Source organism: Acanthopagrus latus, chromosome 10, assembly GCF_904848185.1.
Source record: "Acanthopagrus latus isolate v.2019 chromosome 10, fAcaLat1.1, whole genome shotgun sequence".
In the NCBI taxonomy this organism is placed as follows: Eukaryota; Metazoa; Chordata; class Actinopteri; order Spariformes; family Sparidae; genus Acanthopagrus; species Acanthopagrus latus.
Window position 1 is genome coordinate 6,906,125 of NC_051048.1, and position 14,584 is coordinate 6,920,708.

Sequence of the window (14,584 nt, forward strand, 5' to 3'; positions counted from 1 at the left end):
CTCCTCATCTAACTGCGCTGCATTTTAGTTAGCTGTCACACAACGCAGCAGGTACATCAGAATCAAAAGGCATGTTTTTGTTTTGACAAGGCTAAAAAGAAGCGGTGACGCAGAGAAACACGAGCCCAAAACGTGACTAAAGTCGCCGTCAAACCTTCGTCGGCCTCTCCGAGTCCATTTTGTCGCCGCACGTCGCCGCCTGAGCGACCAAAACTGACTTAAATAGGCAACTTCCCACTTTTCGAGACACGGAAGCAAAGCGACTGTACGTGCCAAAGGGCGCCGCCATGTTTGTGACGTCACATTGACGCACAACGCACGTTGCCGCCGCCGCGTGCCGACTCCTCGCCACTGCAGTCCTCTGTTCAGACTGGTGGAGGAGACAACTGGCTTTCTCTCGTCTTATTGCTCGCCTTAATGTGTTTAAATTAGTTTAAAACGACAAATATGAATATGGAATACTGCAACACACATTTAAAAATATACACGTATTATTATCAACACGTAAAACATAAGAAAATAGCTTAAAAATAGGCCTGCAGCAGATGCCTCCTGTGACATTGGCTACTTTTTGGATTTCAATGGTTATGGAACCAATTTTGCCTCATTTGTGTGTTAATTTTTAACAATGCACCACATTTCATAAGATGACCATGTGTGTTTTTTGTGAGTGTATACAATCCTCATCTGCAAATAACTGGTAAATATAGCTGTCAGACACAAAAAAGATGCAGTCTACTCAAATCAACCTCAGCGATATCAGTAATCTAGCCCCAGATACAGACCAAGATAAGACTGCAACAGGGTAACCAGCAGCTTGGTGAGTGGCAACTGTAAAATACCACAATTGTAGGTCTAAATTCGGACAATCATGCTTTCTCCGGGAAAGGCCGCCAACTCTGGAACACATTATCAGCTGAAATCAAACAAACTCCAGATATAATATCACCTAATGAGGTAAAGTGCTGGCTAAAAGCAAACCAGAGCTGTACCAAGTTTTAGCTTGTTGTACTTTGGTGAAGGTTAAACGTGTGTGTGTGGTGACGCACTTTGATATGTATGTTGTGATATTGTGATTTTTATGATACCGACCACTGAAAGCTGCATGTTTTAATGATGTTTTGCATGTGAAGTCCAATAGGGACAAGAGTGGACAATCAGAAACAGTTATAAATTCTCAGGTGCATTCTCTGTGTTGGAAATATGTATCCAAAGCTCCTGTGCTAGCGGTGCGAAAACTAACACTCCCATGGTACCCAAGCTCCCAGGCTGGACCACTAGCTGCATGGCTAATTGAGCTAACTAGCTAAGGGCAGCTACAGTTAGCAGCTGTTAGCGGTTTCTCTGGTGATATGCTGATCACTGTTTGTTAGGAATATAAATTTGCATGTATTACCAGAAAATACTTAAATACATTTAACATGAGATACTTTATACTTCTACTCAAGTACTAATCATATGGGTGACTTTCACTTTCACAAGTATGAACACTACCTATCATTATATGTTGTGAAATAGTGCAAAACAAACATTTGAGTATTTCCAAATAACCAGATGAGAATGTATATTTGCTGCTAATCCTTTAAATAAAATACCTGAAAAATCTTGAACATCATGACTCTGGTGTGAAGTGGCTGCCCTCAGGTTGGGAATACAAGTCATAAAATGGTGATCGATAATGTAAAAATAGGTTTATAAATGGGCCAAAACATGAATATGATGATAGAAATGCAGAAATAGAAGGCTTTGTCTTTTTTCAGGGTCAGCCAGCAGGATGAGGGGGGTTATCTGGGCACGATAAGATTGCAGCGTATGGATAAAGGACACAAAGGTTGTAGGCAGTAATGATGATTGCTTCCCGCTGTATGTGGTGGCCTACAATTCAATTTCATAATGTTTATAGATTATCGTTACAAAGTCGATCTGGAGATTAAAGCGACGGGAGAGACCACCACTAAGCTGATGACTGCATCTCAGGTTTTTAGAGGCTCAGAGGAGAATTGTGTGTGTGTGTGTGTGTGTGTGTGTGTGTGTGTGTGTGTGTGTGTTTTTCTATACATCTTCCTCATCTTGGCATCTTTTCCGATTGCGGGGATAAGCCACAGGAGATGGCAGATGACCGTGATGTGGCATAAAATCTGGGTCACAAAGTCTAAAATAAAAAGCTTCTAAATCGAAACCTCCACCGACTTAATTTGGGATGATAAGTACGGAGACTGACACATATTCGCCACCGTCTTCAGCGTGTGCTGATCCAGAAACTTGGCCGTCGTTTTGTCAAAACAACACAGTGAGGCCGATGTTTTACACAGGAGAAAGCCGAGTGGCAGCTCAGCTAGAACACAGCTCCTTCTGTATCTGGTGGCTCATTGGCTCTGACCTCTGACCCCATGCTCAGTAATATGACCACGGGCTTTACGAGGGCTGAGCCACTGCGAGCCAGGCTCAAACACACGTCGGCGGAGCCTTTTGTGCGAGCCTTTTTTTCCTCCTTGCATACACATCACCCACACAGCAGCGGTTAATTTTATTCAGTACATGGAAAACTGTCGAAAAACCTTTGCCCCTATGTTGAGCCTCGACGCCGAGCTCTCCGTTCAAAGGAGTGAAGGGAGGGCCACGGTGACACCTGAGCCCAGGGGAGGGGCGGGGGGGATTTCATTAACACACATATACGTACAGGAACACACACACACACACAAGAGAAAGAGAGAGAGCGTACAGGGTGAGAAAGCCGAGTGAAACCTAATCAGTAGTACATGAACACCGTCCACAGCAGATTCAAGAGGAAGAAGAAGGAGGGAGGGAGAAAATGGGAAAGAGGAAGGTGGAGGAAAATGAGAGAAGACAGCAAAAGAAAAAACTTGACAAAGAGAAGTGTGTGTGTGTGTGTGTGTGTGTGTGTGTGTGTGTGGCGGGCAGTGTGCGGTGGTGCTGACAGGAAGTGTTGACAGCCCTGTGTGGAACAGTAGAGGTTTTATCTGTACTAAATGAGCCACTATCCTCCACCCCATTAGTACCAGCCTGGAGTCTGTTATACTCCCTTATTAAAAAACTTCAAGAAGGTGAAGCAGCTCTTGTTTCGGGGAGGAAGCAAAGCAAGCGCCGTGTTCAGGGCTGGGAATAAAAACACCTAAAACAATCAAGCGTGAATCGAAAACACAACCAGACCGAGACGCGGCTCGTTCTCTGTCAGAAAGTGTGAATGTGAACGCTAGCGTCAGCAACATTCGATCTAAGCCAGATGTAGAGGTTAAGATTGGATTATTGTTCTCATATTGCTGCACTAATTTTAATTTCCGATTCCCGGCAGCTCCAGAAAACGCAACAATGTCAACTTAGTGGCATGAATTACTGCCTCCAAGGTCACGAATGACCTTTGACCCACAGTTTTAAAGGTGCAATATGTAGAAATTGGCCATCTGACAAATTCATACTCCAAACAACTAGGGGGCAGCATATAACCAGAGTTACCGCTAACTGCTGCTAACTGTGGCTAAATGAAATATGCAACTAATAGTCATAGAATGGGAGCTCAGAGTGCCAGGGGAGTTTTGTCGTTGCTGTTTACCATCAAACTATTACCTCTTGAGGTACACACTGGCTAGGGGTTAGCTGGTTATCATGCTAACATATCAGACTAAAATGCTTACATACTGCACAGTTAAAGCCAACACAGACAAGAACATTGCCTGTGTAAAATACTGACACTGGCAACGTGCATTCATTCTGACTACCAGTCTGATTGTGTGTAAGCTTATAAGAAAATGACTCTACTACTCTCTTGAATTAAGACCTTGTTAAACAGTTTCCTAATAAGTTTATGGTCTCAGTCACTAGTTGTAGGTCTGCTTCTCTAAAGAATGATGTTGAAAATGCAATATGTTAGAGTTGGCCAGCTGTATCACTGTCTGTCTAGAAGTCCAGATTAGAGGCTCGGCACACCACAGGACAGGAACTCTTAACACCGCCTGGACAGGGCTAGCTAGTCAGCATGCTAACTACAGTAGACATCTCTGCATCACGACACATAGACGTCAACATAGCTATCACTTCAAATTTTTTGACAGTTTTAGTTGATCTGGGGAGTGTTTTCAACTAGAATTCTGACATATTGCACTGAAAACACAAACGCCTTTGAAAGCGAATGTTCCTTTTTTCAAGTGAATCAAAAAAAAGTCCATGTCGCTTATAACAAATATTTCTTTGCAGGAAACTGACAGGTTGCAGAGGGCAACAAAATTCAATGATAGAAAGGGTTGAGAGCACGTAGCGTGTATATTCACTGTGCCACATAAACCCTGCGGGGAGTCACACCGCTGAGACCTGGCTGTTCTTTACCGACAACACCGTCCGCAACCTCGTGACGCTGACTTTATTCAGCTCCCGAGAGGAGGAGTGGCGGGGCCCTGTTAGTGGTGTGAGGGACCCCGCAGAGGTCAGAGTAATGTCACAGCCCTGCCAGAGTGCTCTCCATGTCTGCTGATTGCGCCCTGACAGCTCAAATGGAAGATGAAGCCAAGCGTGTCCGGGGGACGGCGTCTAGCAGCGGTGCCCCCCGCCTCTGCAGGCTGTACAGGGAGCACGGGGCCATGTTTGTAAAAATTCACGGTGTGTGACTTTGTCCTGGTTTCACTTCTTTTCCGTCTTTAGATAAAATACAGAGGACAGGTCAGCAGCATTCAGACACGCTCAAAGTGATGAAGATTTGCTGTGGCTTTTATTATATTAACCGGCCGCGGAGCACAAAAAAGCTCTTTCAAATCAAATTCCTGCGTATGGTGAAGCAGAAAGGATCCTCTCATTTCATTTTGGCCTGATTCCTGTGCAGATGAAGTCAATAAAAGTAATTATCGGGATGGGCAGAGAGGGATTGTGGATCTTAACATATTACTATTGCTATTTTTCAGGAGCAGGGAGTGACTGATTAAGAGCTGTCTTCAAACCCAGATTGCTTTTGAGATAAATACGAGTCTTGTAATGTATTTTTTAAGCGAAAAAGAAAAGATCGCTTTGCTCCTTACAGGAAGATAAAATCATGCACTTCATTCTTAAAAACATCTCCCTGGTTTTCCAATTAAATCAATCAGAGGCCACAAAAAAGGGCAGCAACAGAGGAAAAACAAAAGGAAAGCATCCAATCAATCAGAAAACAGCCAGCTAAACAAATATCAGCCATTCAGCACAGTGCCGTCGTGCATTATTGTGGAAAACTATTAATTATAATGCCAGCTGGGGTGTTTAACAAGCTATGGACAGACTCTTCAGCTCATCACAGCGAGGATCAATAGGAAGAAGAGACAGAAGTTGCCTAATCAAACACCGCCATTCCTCCCCGGAATAATGACCCATATGGAGGAGGCGATATGCACCGGTGTGACGAGCGAAACACACAATACCTCGTTTAATCATTACACACCCCGGAGTCGGGATCATTACTCAAACAATCTGTCCGTCGTGATCCAGCAAGCATCCTCGGCCCCGATGAGGGGGGAAAAAAAACATCCAGCAATTACAGAGGGGACATCGAAACATGGTGGGATTTAATGGGAGATGAGTGGCAGCAACTCACCATGAATCACCTCATGAATAATGTAAAGAAAGGTCAAATGAATCCACTATATGCATACATTTAAATGTGAGCATAGGAAAACTAGGGCAAAACAAAAATATGCCACTTTAAAAGTTTGTGCAGCTTAGAAATGACTGGGAATGAGGGGAAAGAGATAAAGGCTGACATGATCTTCAGCCGGGGCCTGTGTCTTAAACCTTTAAGCCAACCAAGGAACAAAATCTGAAGTGCACTCGCATTAAGTAGGAAAGATATTTTAGAAAAATAATATCCAAAACAGACTCTTGTCCGTAGGGAGCAAAACAGGAAGTCGGCTGACGTCGTTGAAGGATCCACAGGGGGGACGGATAAAATCAGGGTTTTATTTATAAAGATGTTGAACAGAGATCAGTTTTCTCATACTGTCCGACGCAGAAGCACCGTATTCCTGTTTTAGCTCCCCTCTCTTTTGTGGTCTATTTTGGAGGACTTATTGGTTTTCACAGGCTTGACAAGTACCTCCATTGATAAGCAAATAAACACTTGAGCACTGGGGAACAGCAGGAAACACATGCATCCATTTACAATCACCAGGGGGTGAGTACACAGGGCCCTCATGTGAGGAGGGCCAACAAAGGTACTAGAATGAATGAGGCCCAGAGACAAACCTCCCAATTTGCACTGAAGCCTAGAAGATGCAGGAGCTCCTCTCTCCCACAGAAACACTGCTCCTGAAACGCCTCGTCAGCAGCCCCACATTTGATTCCATGACTTTGTGACATCACACCACGTCACCATGTCACACGTACACCTATATGTATGCCTATGTTCGCAGCGAAAGTGAAGCTAACTGGTAGCTGAGAGCAGAACAACGCAGATCTGAGACCCGGTGAGCAGTGCTGGCTCAGGCGTGTGCGAGCTGGCCAATCAGAGCAGCCTGGGGGTAGGGGGGGTCTTAAAGTGGCAGGAGCGGAAACTAGTAATGGAAGAGGAAACTGTCTTGGTTTGACTCGACTTGGTCATAAGAAGGCTACAGGGCCCCTGTCCTCATTAATACCAAGAACATCCTCTGTTAGGAAAAGGGTGAGAATAATGTCTGAGGGGGGCCGATTGCTTTTGCCTGTAGGGCACACTAATCACTAAATGCGCCCCTGACTGGTGACCGCATTTAAATACTTAGAGCTATCACGCTGTAGTTCAAATTCAAATGAACTTTATTTGCATGACAGATGCTTTTGTATTTCTGAGCACAATGAAGAGGAAATAAGAGTAACATTTTCACAATAAGGTACACAGAAATGTTTTTTTGGTTTAGGGTCAAAATCAATTGGAGCACACTGCACTCTGACTTTTATTCTGTAGTGTCGTCTCTTATAAACCTCTTCTGTTGAGGCGCATTTTCCCTTTTTCTTAACTTGCATTAATGTTTTGTTTCTTGACACCTTCCTACTTGTTTTTAATATGTTTTAAATGCAATTTTTAAAAAATGTCTTTTAATGTCACCTTAAAGCACTTTGCATCTCCTTGCGTATGAATGGTGCCATGCCGATTAAACTTTCCTCTCTGCACACTTTTTTTTAATGGAGGCACATTTTTTTGGGAGGGAATCAACTTAATCTTCTCTAATGGAGTCCTTCGTGATTCGTTCCTGATTCGTTCCTCAGTAACTACTATTGTTTTTTTTCTGCAAGTACCTCCTTGCAAAGCGTTACAGAAATCGGCCGATGATGATGATGATGAACGCGGGACAGAAGCGGTACTGCAGCCGGGCCGCACGCATCACAGGCACAGCCGCGCGCGCATTGGCTGAAGAGAGAGAGAGAGAGAGAGAGAGAGAGAGAGAGAGAGAGAGAGAGAGAGAGAGAGGACCGTCTCCCGTTTTGTTGCACATGAGTCGCGAGCAGCCCGTGATGACAGACAGACAGCCGCTCCGCCGCCTCACTGACTGCGACACCTGAACAACCACCGAGCCCGGCGAAGGAGAGCCAACTGTTAGGCGAGGAAGGAGGAGGTGGAGGTGGTGGTGGCGGAGGTGGTGGTGGAGGAGTGGAGGCTGTCCTGAAAAAAAAAAAAATTAAGAAAAAGAAGAAAAGAGGCAAAAGAAGAAGAGGAGGAGGAGGAAAGCGGAGCAGAGCAGAGCAGAGCGGGGGCACGCAGCCGGCTGGCCGGGACACGGAGCCGCGACCACCGGGAGTGAGGGGGGGGGGAGAGAAATCAGCGCCGCGACCGTCACATCACATCCCCGGCTCCGCGATGACAAAGGTGGGTGACGGTGTGTTCCCATTGTGTAATTCCCAGCATCCCTGTCCTACATGGCGCCTTTAATCCCCCATAGTAGAGTAGTAGTAGACGTGTCTGGCGTGCCGTGATGATAAAAAGAAGAAGAAGAAGAAGAAAACGGGTTTGTTGTGCCCCCGCTCAATTACGCACCCAACAAGGGGGAAAAAAGCGGCGGATTTCTTCTGGATGAATGGGGGTGACACTTGGCGGAGTGATTTCACCCCCCCCAAAAAAAATCTAATCTGATCTGGCCCACATTTTGACACGAGACCTCCACCCCTCATCTCTTCCCTTGAGGAGGTTTTTGTGGTTGTTTATGTCCTGGGAGAAGCGTCGGAGGAGGAGGAGGAGGAGGAGGAGGGAGGATGAGGGCAGGGGGGAGAGAGGTGGAGAGGTGGTTGGGTGGGGGGGGGGGGGTGTTTATCGTGATGGTCTCCTTGAGCGCCCCCAGGCTCGTCGGGGATGATTGAATGATTGATTTCGCCTTTGCTCGGTCAGATTATGAGTGTGAACACCTAACATGCCGGCAAATGAATTAAAAGCAGATTAACCGCGTGAGGATCGTTTTGTGTAACAACAATTAGCGACACACTATTTATATCTAGAGTTTTTATTATTATTATTATTATTATTGTTGTTGTTGTTGTTATTATCAGATGGAGCTGCACAGCCTCGCCATTATTTGAATAAATGCAAAGTTGGCTGAAGTTCGGTGTTTGGAGATCAGTGACATGTGGTCCAGGTTTGTGTTTGTGAGTCTGACAGCACTGAAGTGATGGATGATGATGATGATGATGGTGATGAAAAAAAAAAAACAGCACAAGGAGATGAAGAAGGAAATAGAAGCTGGAACAATAAGTTGATTCAGTGTAGAGGAACTTATGAGATGTGTCAGCACTCAGGACATGTTGAGACAATCTGACCGGATGAGGAGAAACTCCCCCCACCAAATGTCCTTTATCCATCACAAGCAGACAACAAGACACACATCATAACTGATCGATAAATTCAGTCAGAGAATGCACCATCGTTGTCTTCCCCAGCTTCTCAAATGTGATGCTTCGATCCCTGTCTTCGCTTCGTGGTGCCGTAAACTGCAGATTTTCACCTTTCAGCAAATATCCGGTTTGGAAGACACACACACACACACACACACACACGCAGGCGCGTATAAAAGATGGGGAAATAAAACGTCCACGTAGATGTATCCGGTTCCCATCCATTCTTTTGTTTTATGGTCACGATTTGAACATAGATTGGTGACCATTTTTTTACTAGTCGGTCACACATTTAAAATAAGCCATTTACACGTTCTCGACAAGATAAATGGCATCTGAGTTTCGCTAGTTAGCCCGACTAGTTCACTATTTACGGCTCGACTTCTACACTATGTTTGTGGTATAACAAAGTCAGTTACTAAGACGTTAGAGCATAAAAATTGTTTTTCATTTATACAGAAATCAAATTGGTCGAGAGGAAAATGATAAACAAGATAAGCTAAAGCCAGCTAGCTAGACACTTGATTTCACAGCCTTTTTTGTAAGCTGAAATCGAAAGACTTGGACTCTGAAGTCTCTCAAAGTTTGTTAACGTTAACTAAAAAGTTGTATAGTATCAAACTGATGCCGCAGAGATAAAACCAGACAGGTGACACTAGGTTTCTTTGGACAATTTAATTGGCGACTGAGCTACGCTAGTTAACTTTTAGCGAGGCTAGTTTAACTGGTGTTACTTCTTTTATTGCATGATTTAGCTACTTGTGGTACAATAAAAAGATGTTGGAGCATACAAGTTGATTTACAGGAAACAAAGGGTAAATTTAAAAAAAACAAGGCAAATTAGCTTAATCTAAAGCTAGCATTCTGTCTCACCTCAGCTAGCCAGCGGTCAGTCTTTTACCTCTGTTTTGTAGCCACACAAAACAAAATTATAAACTTTTCTCCCAGTCTTCACAAGTTAAATTAAGAGTACAGGAACTTTTTTCCATGCACACAAAAGGCTTCTTTTTCTCACATTTTTGCTCAGAATTTATTAAAAATCTGTGTTTGGCAGCGCCAGTCCCTTCGCCAAGATATTCCATCCACCTGCCAGGTGTTGCATAACAAGTGTCTGATTAAACAGCGTGATTATGGCACAGATGCACCCGGAGCTGTGCACAATAACAGGCGACTGAAATGTGCAGTTTTTTCATCGAGCAGCAAAATGCCTCGTGTGTAGCAGGTTTGGAGGGGCGTGTGCTTGGCGCTGCTCGCTGCAGGAATGTCCACCTGAGCTGTCGGCCGTTTCACCACCATTTATTTTTTTTTTTCCCTCAAGAACTTGGCAGTGCATCTGACCGGCCTCACAAAACGCAAGATCATGTGCCATGTGAGATGCTGGTGCTTTTTTTCCCCGTCCCATATATGTGTACATTCCTGTCCTGTCTCCTCTCTCTGTGTGTCCGTCCCTCGCCTCCTCCGTGTCTTCAGGAAGTAGGTTATGAGAAGGGAGGGGAGGTGACTTAATAAACCCTTTTGCGGCAGGTCATTTACAAGCACAGACCTGAAAACGTTCCTTTTTTTTTTTCCTCCCCGGCGTGTCCACAAGAGAAGGCACAAGACCGAGTGATGAATGCGCGCTCTGTTTGGAGAATGGGAATAACAATGGAGGTGAGGAGGGGAGAACAGTGGCACGCACACACACCAACACAAGCCTCTTAAAAACAGTCAATATGATAAAGTGTGTTGTGCTGACTAGGATTCACTGCGTCGTCGCGTTAAACCCCATCACAAGTCTTTTTAGACGGAGGGCGCCCTTTAAAGGCCGCCGCTCTGTGAAAGGAGTTTATTTATACAATATTAGACTTTGATTTACAGCGCCGTGGCTGCTTGCCGTACACTGTCCCTGAAGATGCTGTAATTCTTCAGGCCCTGGGCCTAAATAAGTAGAGCCATTAACTGCTCCCCCCCCCCGGAAGCAAAATGACTCAGAAACATTGGTATGTGACATAAATACCTCCATTTGTCCAAAGCTGTCAGGCAGTTTGCAGATGTTTCCATGACACTGAATGTTTGGGATTTAGGACAACCAGCGAGGGTGATGTAAGTTCCTTTGAGCAACAACATCTCGTCCAGAAGTAGATCACTGCACATATAAAATAAGAGTATAGGAGTAAAACATTTCTAAAGACAGAGAAATAAACACATATGGTAAAAGAGGAAGCAATAAAACAAGTGACTTCTAGATCAAAAGATGATTAAATAATGATTATTTCTCATCGTCTATTAAGGAAAAAGAATAACTTTCTGTGTTCCAAATTATTGTAAAATCAGATCTTATTTTGGCGAGTCGCAGGGCTGCAGCTGACAACTCTTGATGAGATTATTTGACTAATTAAAAGACTAACTAATGTCTTTTGAATGCAATTTTTATACTTCTTTTAATGTTATCTTTATGCCCCTCTAAAGAGTTGCGTTGTGTCTGAACTGTGACACACACATAAACTTTTAATTTACGAAATGACGAAATGAAAGTTGCGCAACACCGTTATTTTTCCAGAACTCATTCTGTCCAAAAGAGAGGGAGCAGCTCATTTGATCCTCTAAAGTTAGACGATGTTTGGAGCTGGCTTTGGTTTTGTTCCGATTACATTTTACAGTTAGAGATCCAGTGTGCAGGATTTAGTGGGATGTAGCAGCGAGGTCACAGAGTGTAACCTTAAACCGAGGCCAAGTCCAGTGGCGAGGGCGAGTCAAGACCATGACTGAGTCCCACGCTCCGTGACACATTTACAGAAAACACGTGGAACCTGCGAAACAACAGGCTCTCCACAGTCGCATCAAAAACACCCCCGGAAGACGCATTTATATCCTAATTTATATTTAATCCTCCTCATTCACCTCTTCTCTGTCGCCATGCGTATGTGTGAGTGCACCGTGAGAAAACATCTTGATGAAATAATCAAAAAGCACTGCAGGGATGATTTTAAGTGCGGGAAACGCAAAAACATGAAGGAGCCAAAATCAACTTAACAGCCTTTATTCTTTTTATGAGCGTCAGCTGGGCGATTCTTCTTTTCATCACTATCATGAGTACAGAGGGTATGAAGCCGTTATATAATACGGTGATATCTCTGCAGCTGAGGTCCTGATTGGTCTTGAAATGAAATTCAGAGTCTTTTTTGTACGAGAAAACAAATGTTAGACCGAGATCTTCAAAAACTCGGTCTTGATACCAATGTCGCTGCCAACTGAATACCCCTCGTCTACAAGTGGCTGCAAAAAAAGGTTCAGTTTCAGATGATTATACACTCATGAAAGCATAATTCTGATTATTCAATTCAGCTTCTATTCAAATTTAAACCTCTGTAAATCCTGCACACTGGACCTCTGTTATACATCTTCCTGTGCTCCTGGAGGAAGCATTGTTTGAAATGTCTGGATGGCGGACGCAGAGTCCATTAATTCACCTTGAGCTATTGTTTAACCTGCCAAGCAAACCAAGACGAACGTCTCGGTAGCGACAGTGGCGAGGGGGGCGGGGAGGGGAGGGGGGAGGACGCGCGAGGATCAGCAGGTCGGCCACGAAGTGTGTCAGCGGAGGTCGTGACTGGTGTTTAAGATGGCCTGAGTGATTAGAGCGCTTGTGATTAAAAATTTACTTGTGGGCATCTCGGCTCGCCGCAGAGAACTGAGGGGAATGTGTGTGTGTGTGTGTGTGTGTGTGTGTGTGTGTGTGTGTGCATGTGTACGTGCACTTATACTGCAACATGTGGACGCGAGCCCAGGCCAGATTAATGCTCCGTGTTAACATACCTCTCTGTTTGACCCTGGCGAGCCTGCAGAGAACACACACACACACACACACACACACACACACACACACACACACACACACACACATACACCATCCACTTGATCTCCTGTTGGGTTAATGCCGCCCTTGAGTGGCCCTCCTTACTGATGCATGTAAGCACACACACACACACACACACACACACACACACACACGCACACAAACAAACAGTGAACAGTTGCCAACTTTCAACCACTTTGATGCATTAGCACAAAGGTGCATTTTCTCATCGCTGTGCCGCAGGGGGGAACCAAATTGATTTCGACGTGCAGGCGCGCTCATGCACGCACGCGCAAAGATGTCGGGCGTATTTCCAGATGAGAGGCGAGATCAGAGGTGACGGAGGGAGCATGTGAAGTTCAAACTGACCTCTCGTCCCCCCCCTTCGCTGCCGAGTCAGAGGCATCCGCACATCAGGAGGACTCACTCACGAGGAGGCAAGGGCTTCAAAAATGATGTCAAATGACTTCTGAAGCACGCAATCAGTCGTCAAAATGAAAATAAAAAGGCTTCTATTGCGTGCTAGCCGTGGTTGTGGCCGCGGCCGGCAGTGCCAGATGAAGACAGATGGATGAGGGTTTTGCCGGGGTCTGGGCCCGGCTCCAGAGGAGCTGCCCTTGGTGCGAACGTTTTCATGTACTTGTAGATGTCCGGCAGACAGATTCCAGCCGCTCCTGGATTAAAATGGTCTGGGCAGGAAGATTATGGGAGCAAAGTCCTGTATCTGGATGGCCCTGCTGTTCCGCATAACACGAAATGCATTATTTATTATTAATACTGAGAGCATCTCGGTTTGGTTTGTTGTTGCGGTCGGGCAAAACTTCCCTGTGGCCTGAGTCCTCGCCGCCTCTCCAGTCAGACACGGTCGGAAGCTCGACTCTGATTCATCATTAAATCTGTGATTATCTGAATATAAAGGTTTTAGTAAAGCAGAGCTCTGAGGAGTCTTTATACACATGTAGCACTCTGAATTGTTCTGTTAATTGAGTAACTTTAACAGCTTCAATAGTTTAAGTTATTGAGAAAAGATATCATGTTGTAAGAGGTTTGGTTTCAGTCGTGATAAACTTTAAGGATGCTGATATATTTACTTGCAGCTGTGTTGATTTTAATTAATCCATTAAAAAATTGAATAATGACAGGTTAAAGCTGCATGTTTGATACAAGCAACTAAAAAAATATTATAAAAAATATGGGTAAATACAAGAACACAAATGCAGTGGTAGTGTAACAGGTAGCTACTTGTACTTTCTCTTACAGATACTTTGTGTGGATAATCACATAAAGACCTGCGCTTTATTGCCTCTCCACCAAAGAGTAAATGTTTTGTGTCTGAGTCTGCTGTTTTGTTGGTTGGTTTGTCAGCAGAATTACACAAAAAAATACTGAACAGATTTCCACAAAACTTAGACGGAGGATTGGTTTCATCCAAGAATCGACTCCATTAAATTTTGGTGTGCCTCCAGATAAAGAGACGTGTTGGTGTTAGGGTTATACAGTGCTTTTCCCACATTTTCGTACATGTTCTTTAGGTAGAGTAAGGCGTGGATAAGACGTGCATGGTAGTAACTGAAGGATAGTCAGATGTGTTTTCATCAGATCTTCGGCCATGGGAGTTATGGCCACCATAATAGTGGTCGGACAAAGTTCAAGTTCAAGAAATCAGGAATTACTTTTCCTGGGTGGAGATGGAGCCCCTTGATGATCGACCTCTCATATGACTATTTAGACGCGAGTAGATCTAAAAACTAAAGAGTTTTTTTTTTTTATTATGTTGTGTAACTGGTTCAGTCGCTCCGTGGAAACTGAAATCTACACATTTACAATATCACATCAACCAGGCAACCGATGGGCCTTGTAGTTTCCGTCAGTGCCAATCAATTTATTCGTTTTCCTCTTATTTTGATGAGAAAAAAAAAA

At 44.3% G+C, this 14,584-nt stretch overlaps 2 protein-coding genes across 3 annotated transcripts in view; one reads left to right on the forward strand and one right to left on the reverse strand.

The window, feature by feature from the left end:
- The window catches only part of LOC119027132 (copper chaperone for superoxide dismutase-like), a 54,275-nt gene that overhangs the window by 7,807 nt on the left and 31,884 nt on the right, over nt 1–14,584 (reverse strand). The window contains exon 4 of one of the 2 annotated variants that reach the window (XM_037112036.1): nt 10,826–10,954. In XM_037112036.1, coding sequence (XP_036967931.1) covers nt 10,826–10,831 — 6 coding nt within the window. In that variant the 5' untranslated portion in view covers nt 10,832–10,954. Of the gene's footprint in view, nt 1–154; nt 376–10,825; nt 10,955–14,584 lie in introns of those variants that run through there. The other variant, XM_037112034.1, reaches the window with a different exon arrangement.
- The window catches only part of gal3st3 (galactose-3-O-sulfotransferase 3), a 33,608-nt gene continuing 26,411 nt past the window's right edge, over nt 7,388–14,584 (forward strand). The window contains exon 1 of the mRNA XM_037112033.1: nt 7,388–7,813. The gene's annotated coding sequence lies outside the window, so the exon portion shown is untranslated. The remainder of the gene's footprint in view (nt 7,814–14,584) is intronic.